The sequence below is a fragment of the Nicotiana sylvestris genome, chromosome 12, assembly GCF_000393655.2.
Source record: "Nicotiana sylvestris chromosome 12, ASM39365v2, whole genome shotgun sequence".
NCBI lineage: Eukaryota > Viridiplantae > Streptophyta > Magnoliopsida > Solanales > Solanaceae > Nicotiana > Nicotiana sylvestris.
In genome coordinates, this window is record NC_091068.1 from 1,352,021 (window position 1) to 1,360,797 (window position 8,777).

The following is an 8,777-nucleotide window of genomic DNA, read 5'->3' on the forward strand; positions in this document are numbered from 1 at the left end:
GGCAAAGATCAGTATAGCCCGCTATCGAAACTATTTTCATCAAGTAGCTGCAAAAGTGTATAAAATTTGTATAGTTTTGTGTGTGTGTGTATATATATAATTTATTTATTTATTTTGGCTATTATATATTTTGAGAGCGACTATACAGTATCATTTTTCCTTAAAACTTACATGAACTATATATGTAATTTGCCTGAGTTAAATGATTCAATTGAGGTGAAATACATATTACTCCTCCGTCCCATTATATGTGATATTATTTGATTGAGTATGGAGTTTTAAAAAGATAATTTTTTTTAAAACTTGAGTATGAAACAAGCTAATAGATATTTATATGCTATAAATTTAAAGTTAATTATTGCAAGATATATAAAAGATGGATTAAAAAAAGGTTTACTACATAAATTAGGACAGAGAAAGCAATAAATAATTATTAATGATTGTCAAGCGATAAACCTCGAGTAAAAGTTTTATACACGTAAACATACGTCATATCCATGTTATAAGAAGCTATTTAGTAATTAGATTCCATAAATATGATATTATTTTATATCGATGTTTGGCTTGCGATATACACTTTGGACTCCCGACTAATCCAGATTCACGACGTGCAAAATCTATTAAAAGAAGAAGAGTCCATACTAGAATTTATTTCATTTTCAAACCCGAAACATTTAAGAGAGAAATTCAAAAATAACCAAATTTACAATTGGTCATTCAAACATAGCCACAGTTTCAAAATAATTGAAATATAACCATTTTTCATGTAAAGATAAATCTGAACGAAAACACTGTTCAAAATCCGAAAAATACTCCAACATAATATATTGGAGTTTCATAAATTTATACTGGAGTTCCAGCATAAGTATACTGGAACTCCAGTAGTATAATATACTGGACTTCCAGCATAATATACTGGAGTTCCAATATGATATACCGGTCCAGCATAATATACTGGAAATTCATACACAGGTGCTCCAATCTCCAGTATATTATGCTGAAACTTTCCATGTGTTGGAGTTCCAACATAATATACTGGAAGTTTATACACATGTGCATCAATCTCTAGTATATTATGCTAGACATTTCCGTATTGCAGCGAAATAGTGGCTATATTTTAATAACTTTACAAACGCTGGCTTGTCCGTGCTATTTTTACAACATTTAATTAAGGTACGAGAGATCCTATATCTATTCTACCCAAATCCTAAATCAATATAATTAGCAATTGGCCATCATGGTCAAATACCAAATTTATATTGATTTAGGATTTGGTTAGAATCCTATAAATATAGAGAGTAATGTAAGGCTTATGTTATATATATATCAGTTCTTAACGCACATTTCCCCATATCTTTCTCTCTCTATCTTTCTCTCTCTATCTTTCTATTTTTGTCGTTCATTGACTTGCCAAAACGCAGTTGTTATCAATTCCACACTCTTTGGAAAAGTCTCTCTCTCTCCTCCTTCCTCCACTTTTTCTCGCTCATCTTCTTTGTCTTCTTCATAAAAATATATAAAAAAAAAAATTCTTTTTCTACCAAATTTCTCGTCAGAAATTTTGCAGAGAAAAATATTGTGTTCGACGTACACAGAGTCATAAATTTTCTTTCTTCTCAACTTTCTCCAAACTCTTCAGCATTCAGGTTTCTCTCTCTAATCTCTCTCTCTCTATTTATATATATATATATATATATATACCTATGTAGGTAATGTATATAATGTATATATATAAATGGGTGTATTATATATATTTACAGAATGATAAGGACGAACGTCATGTTGGGTAGTTATTCCAGGAAAAACCAAGAAATTGTTTTTGTGCAAGAGTTTTAAGAAACTTGAAGAAAATGGGGGCAATTTTTTTTTCTTTTTTGCGTGTTTTTTGTTGGGGTGGGGTGGGGTGGGTGGGGTGGGGGGGTGGGAGGGGTTTGGGGGGAGGGAAAATAGTTAACTATGATTAAGTAATATATATTCACTTTTTAATTTATTGTGTTAAGGTTGAATTTCTGGGTTTAATGTAAACATTCATTGGGTACGAGTGAAGCTTGGCGTAACGGGTAAAGTTACAGGTTCGAGCTATGCAAATATTCTCGTACAGAAATGAAGGGTAAGACGGCATATAATTGGACTTTTTGTGATTTGGCCCTTCCTCGAACCTCTACATAGTGGAAGCATAGTAAACTGGGCTGCCCTTTTTTATTCATTGGGTACGAGTAAAGTATCCATGTTTTGAGTGGTGTTTAGTTAATAAAGACTCACCACATTAGATTATCGGTTCGAACCGTGCAAACATTCTCTTACAGAAATATAAATTAAGGCGGCATATAATAGGATCCTTGGGGTCTGGCCTTTCCCCAGACCTCATGCATAATGAGAGTTTAGTATGTCAGACTGTCTTTTTTTATTCATTGGGTACGAGTAAGTATCCATGTTTAATTTTGAGTGGTTTTTAGTTAATAAAAATAGTGTAGTGTTTTTTCAGAATAATAATGGCACACTTAAATAATTTTGCAGGTTTTGAAGTGAATTTGCTTAGGAAAAAACAAAGAGTAGTGACGATGATTTTCTCTATTTGGTTACTCTTTTACTCTTGACCTTTTAAAATTTCTGATTTTTTGCTAAGTTTAGAAAAAAGTCTATTTTATCTCGTGCTCTTGAAAAAAAGATATTTTTTTTATATGTAAGATGGGACTTTTTTTTTGGCACTTTTCTTGGGAGTGTTTTAATGGAGCCCCATTAGCATCAGGATTGAAGCCAAAATAAGTTTCTATCTTGATGACTTGAATTTCCAAAAAGCTGTATAGTTGCTACCAAAATAATAGCCGAAAAAATGTATATTATATATATATTTTTTGTATGTTATATATAAAAATTATACAAATTTTATTTACTTTTTCGGCTATTGAATGCAAATAGTTTTTGGCGCAGGCTAAAAGTGATAATACCCCAGAAAGTTCTAAAAATTTCCGTTTTTTCAGAAATCAATGTTTGGCCATAAATTTTTTAATTTTCATTTATATATACAGTTCGATCTCAAAGTATTGAGTTATATATATAGTATTTATGTAGAGTTCTAGGCACGGATTCAATCGGACTCACATTTTTTTAATTTAAACTGTAGATATATAACTCTGAAAACCCCTGAAAATTAGTATAAATATTATATTTAAAGATTAAATTTTAAATCTGCCTCTGCCAATAACGGATAGTTTTATATAAGATTTGTCTAGCATTACCAAAAAAAAAAAGACAACACATATAACTAATTTGGGTTCTACATTATTTTCAGTGGCAGAGCCACATGCACCCAAGGAGTGTCAACTGATATCACTTCGTAGGAAAATTATACTGTTTACCTTTGTAATTATTTTTTAAAATATGTATATATACTATATAAGTACTGGATTGTTGTTGTTGTTTGTTGTATATATATACTATATAATGACACCCCTTGACTTCTTGGTGAATTTATTTCTTTATATTTTGACACCCCTTAATGAAAATCATGGCTGTCACTGATTATTTATTTTGATGTGCAGACATTGAATAATGATATAGATTGTGCTGTTTCTCAACTCTAGTTGATCTGGGGTTGTTTTCTTCAAAGCTAAACAATGGCTTCAACTTCACCAATGAAATGTCCACCACCTATGAAAGCAACCTCAAATGGAGTATTCCAAGGAGACAATCCATTGGACTATGCACTTCCTCTTGCCATTGTACAAATATGCTTGGTGCTTGTACTCACTCGAGTCCTCGCGTACCTTCTTCGTCCTTTAAGACAACCCCGCGTCATTGCTGAGATTGTTGTAAGTCTCGTAAACTTTTACACTACCAGTATATTTTAACTTGTTGTCGAAAGTAACATGTCTTAGTTTTCAAGTTGCTAATCTCACGGTTTTTATGAGCGGTTTAAAACAGTTGGTGCATAGAAGTTAAACTCTTTACCTTATGTATATAGTTTGAGTCAAAAGCAGTGGACGTGTCCACATGTTGCGTGTCATTTGCATCCATTAGCTATGTTGCTCGGACTCTCGGAAAAAAGATTCTAAGAAATTCTTTTGGGATATAATAATATTGTTATATATAGTGGCCCACAAAATCTTGAACATGTTCAAACATGTTTCATGCGTAATTACATGCTTATTCCTATGATGAAAGTTTTAGCTTTATTAATCCTATTATTTATTAAGGTTAACTCAAGCACATGGTCCCTATTACTATTCTTTGAATTGCTAACGGCAATGTTATAGGACAGCTAGTTATTCTGGTGTTAAGCATAAGGCACCTATATTTGGATATGTCCTATAGAATATTAGACTTTGTGTGAGACCATGTATCCAGATTGTAACTAAGTGCATCAAATTCATGAGGAGTTTAGGAATAATTACTATAGGAATTATTTTTACACAGACAAATTATCTTTTAGAAATGAAAAAAGGCAGTCCGATGCACAAAGCATCTCGCATTCACGCAGAGCCCGGGAAGGACCGCACCCCGAGGGGTGTGATGAAGATAGCCTCCCAAATGCAAGCATTAGTGGCTGCTTCTACGGCTCGAACATATGACCTATATCCCAAGGGGTATGATGAAAATAACCTACCCTAATGCAAGCATTATCAACTGCTTCTATAGTTCAAACGTGTGACCTATATCCTAAAGGGTGTGATTAAGACAACCTGCCTTAATGCAAGCATTATTGGCAGCTTCTACGACTCGAACGTGTGACTTATATCCCAAGGGGTGTGATGAAGACAACCTACCCTAATCATTAGTGGCTACTTTCACGGCTCAAACTCGTGACCTATAGGTCACATGGAGACAACTTTACCGTTGCTCTAAGGCTCCCCTTCACCTTACCGTTGCTGTCTGGCTCTAATGTGATCTAAGATTAAGGAAAAAAGGAGTCAAGTGCTGAAGAAAGCAATCCCAGTTAAAGAACTTTTCAGTGGACTTATTAAGAGATGAATATAACTATTTTGAGTTGCATGATATTGAAAAATATTACTCTATTCATAGCAATGATATTTACTTCATAATGACATTGATTTCATGAACAATCTCCCTATTACACTGTTATGGCTAATGAAAACATCAACTCTGGAAGATTACTTGCTAATGCAGAAAAGGGCAGCCCGGTGCTGCCCCCTAAGCTCCCGCTATGCGCGTGGGTAAGGGGAAGGGCCGGACCACAAGGGTCTATTGTATGCAAGGGTCTATTGTATGCAGCTTATTTGCTAATGTAAAAAATAGGTGATAATTGATCTATGTTATTGCAGGGAGGAGTTCTACTTGGTCCGTCTGCTCTTGGCCGAAACGAGAAGTATTTGCATGCAATATTCCCATCAAGGAGTCTCACAGTGTTAGATACCTTAGCCAACTTTGGCCTCCTCTTCTTTCTTTTCCTAGTTGGGCTCGAGTTAGATCCAAGGTCTCTTCGTCGAACTGGAAAAAAAGCTCTTAGTATTGCACTAGCTGGAATCAGTGTCCCTTTTGCATTAGGAATTGGAACATCCTTTGTTCTCAGAGGAACTATTGCTAAAGGAGTTAGTCAAGGACCATTTCTAGTATTCATGGGAGTAGCCCTTTCTATTACAGCCTTCCCCGTCTTGGCTCGTATCCTAGCTGAACTCAAGCTTTTAACGACAGATGTTGGTCGAATGGCAATGTCTGCTGCAGCAGTTAACGATGTGGCTGCTTGGATTCTACTTGCTCTTGCTATTGCCCTTTCTGGTACCGGTCATTCGCCCCTTGTTTCTCTATGGGTACTTTTGTGTGGGACTGGATTTGTCCTGCTTTGCATATTCATCGGTCCACCTATATTCAAATGGATGGCTAAACGTTGCTCTCAGGGCGAGCCAGTGAATGAGTTATATATCTGTGCTACATTAGCAGCTGTGTTAGCTGCAGGATTTGTTACTGATACCATTGGTATTCATGCTCTATTTGGAGCGTTTGTGCTCGGAGTTCTTGTACCAAAAGAAGGGCCATTTTCTGGTGCTCTAGTGGAAAAAGTCGAGGATCTTGTGTCCGGTCTATTCCTTCCACTTTACTTCGTCTCCAGTGGATTAAAGACGAATGTAGCTACTATTCAAGGCGCACAATCATGGGGTCTTCTTGTTCTAGTCATATTTACAGCGTGTTTTGGGAAAATTGTCGGTACTATTGTGGTCTCACTCTTGTGTAAGATGCCGGTTCAGGAGGCTGTTACGCTTGGTTTTTTGATGAATACTAAAGGTCTAGTGGAGCTCATTGTCCTTAACATTGGAAAAGATAGAGGGGTATGTCTTGTTTTGATCGACTACACTTTTGTCGATTTTGAATTTACTTACTGTAAGCTTTACATTGTTTTGACTGATCAATTTTGCAGGTATTGAATGATCAAACATTTGCAATCATGGTGTTGATGGCGCTCTTCACAACATTCATCACAACACCTATAGTTGTATCAGTATATAAGCCAGCTAAACTGGCTATAACCGAATACAAGAACAGAACGATTGAGAGGAAAGACACGAACAAACAACTCCGAATCTTGACCTGTTTCCATAGCTCAAAGAACATTCCCACAATGATCAATCTCATCGAGGCTTCTCGTGGTACTGAGAAGAAAGAAGGACTCCGCGTCTATGCAATGCACCTTATGGAGCTTTCTGAAAGATCTTCAGCAATTCTAATGGTCCATAAGGCTAGAAAAAATGGACTTCCCTTTTGGAAAAAAGGAGAAGTTTCAGATTCTAACCAAATTGTTGTTGCTTTCGAGACTTTTGAGCAGCTCAGTAAGGTCTCTATCCGGCCTACAACTGCAATCTCTCCTATGAATAGCATGCACGAGGACATCATCGCTAGTGCAGAGAGAAAAAGGGCCGCTATGATAATTCTTCCGTTCCATAAACATCAACGAATCGATGGACATTTGGAAACAACAAGAGCTGATCTTAGACATGTAAACCGTAGAGTTCTGCAGCACGCGCCTTGTTCAGTTGGTATATTAGTAGACCGAGGACTAGGTGGTGCATCTCATGTATCCGCTAGCAACGTTGATTTTAAAGTAACCATCTTGTTCTTTGGAGGCTATGATGATCGTGAAGCTCTTGCCTATGGTACGCGTATAGCAGAGCACCCTGGCATTAACTTAGTCGTGGTTCGTTTTGTACTAGATCCTGAGGTTGCTGGAAAAAGTGTTAAGTTAGATATGGACCAAACTTATAGTCCTGAGGTACATTCCAAGGATGAAGAGTTACTTATCGACTTAAAACACAAAATTTCCAAGAATGGTTCGATCAAATATGAAGAGAAGACAGTAAAGGATGTTGCAGGGACTATAGAATCGATTCGTTCATATAGTCGATGCAATCTGTTTCTTGTTGGAAGAATGTCTGAGGGTCAAGTAGTAGCAGCATTGGATAAAAAGAGTGATTGTCCAGAATTAGGACCATTAGGTAACTTGTTAACTTGTCCAGAATTTTCAACTACAGCATCAGTTTTGGTGGTGCAACAATATCGAAGCGAGTTATCTCAAGATTCAATCAATTCATTGAAGGATGGAGAGTTAACAGAAGGCGATAACGATTCAAACTAAAAATACTGGATAGGTTCTAGTCGTACGGAGCCCTCCCAGGGTAGGGGTAAGGTTTGCGTACACACTACCCTCCCCAGACCCCACTTATGGAACATCACTGGGTTGTTGTTGTTGTTGTTGTTGTTGTTCTAGTCGCGCGGATAGTAAGTGAGAACACTGTTGATCCTCTTGACGGGAGGTCTGGTGCACGAAGCATCCCGTGTTCACGCAGAGTTCGGGGAAAGGCCGCAACCTAAGGGGGTGTGATGTAGGAAAAAGAAGTATTCACAAGTTTGTACAGTGTAATAGATAACTAAGGAATTTATCAGATGTGTTCATTTCCCTTATTTTACCTTCTGCATTTTTATGTTGGAAATTAAAGCTGCAAAATTTCCAAGTTTCTTTGAAGGATCACAACTATATCCATTATCTTTGCACTAACAATTATGTTGCACAGACTCGCCAAAAATATCAAAGGATGCATGTTGGATCCTCAAAAAGTAGTGTATTTTGGAGGATCCAACACGACTATGGTAACTACTTTGACGAATCTGCGCAACATGTTGGATCCTCGAAAATAGTGTATTTTTGAAGGATCCAACATAACTACGGCAACAACTATAAAGAGTTTGCGTGACATAGATTTAACAATATAGCCTTTGATGGCATGATACAATTCATCCAAGAATAAATTGATCAAATATATCACCTCTTATAACCAACTACTATGGTATCAACTGATTAAATAAATATTCTTTTCTTTTTTATCAGATTGTTAGATTTCAATAAACGGGATGGATGTATAAAGAATTCATATAATGAGTCTAATTAATTTGGAATTGAGGCATAGTTGATTGATTGACGAAAGATTTTCATGAATACACAAATACTAAATTATTATGTAGTATGAAAAATCACAAAAGATAAAAATAACATTTTTTTCTCCTTCTTTTCCCCTATTAGATTCACACTTAGTTCTAGTTTTAGAGGATATAAAAACTTTTAGACTTTTATCTTATTTATCAACATTAAAATTAATAAAAGAGTTTTCTATATTTAACTTCTAATATGAAGAATTTTCAACTTAACACAAAATAGATACACCACTGTTTCCAAATAGCTTGTGCCATTATCCATTAATAATTCAATATTATATTAGCAAAAAGAAGATGCTTATTGTTGGTTCCACAATGGCAAGAATGGATGGGAGAGT

General features: G+C 35.8%; 1 protein-coding gene across 2 annotated transcripts; it reads left to right on the forward strand.

The window, feature by feature from the left end:
• Positions 1 to 1,358: 1,358 nt before the first annotated feature.
• On the forward strand, positions 1,359 to 7,966 carry LOC104217759 (cation/H(+) antiporter 18-like). Of its 2 annotated transcripts, none has more exons than XM_009768072.2 (4): positions 1,359 to 1,646; positions 3,543 to 3,812; positions 5,283 to 6,284; positions 6,374 to 7,966. In XM_009768072.2, exons 2-4 carry the CDS (start codon positions 3,618 to 3,620, stop codon positions 7,583 to 7,585), a joined length of 2,409 nt encoding a protein of 802 aa, XP_009766374.1. In that variant the 5' UTR covers positions 1,359 to 1,646; positions 3,543 to 3,617; the 3' UTR covers positions 7,586 to 7,966. The 2 variants fall into 2 exon arrangements, with proteins under 2 accessions (XP_009766374.1, XP_009766375.1); XM_009768073.2 differs by lacking the exon at positions 1,359 to 1,646 and adding an exon at positions 2,001 to 2,110.
• The last annotated feature ends 811 nt before the right edge of the window (positions 7,967 to 8,777 follow it).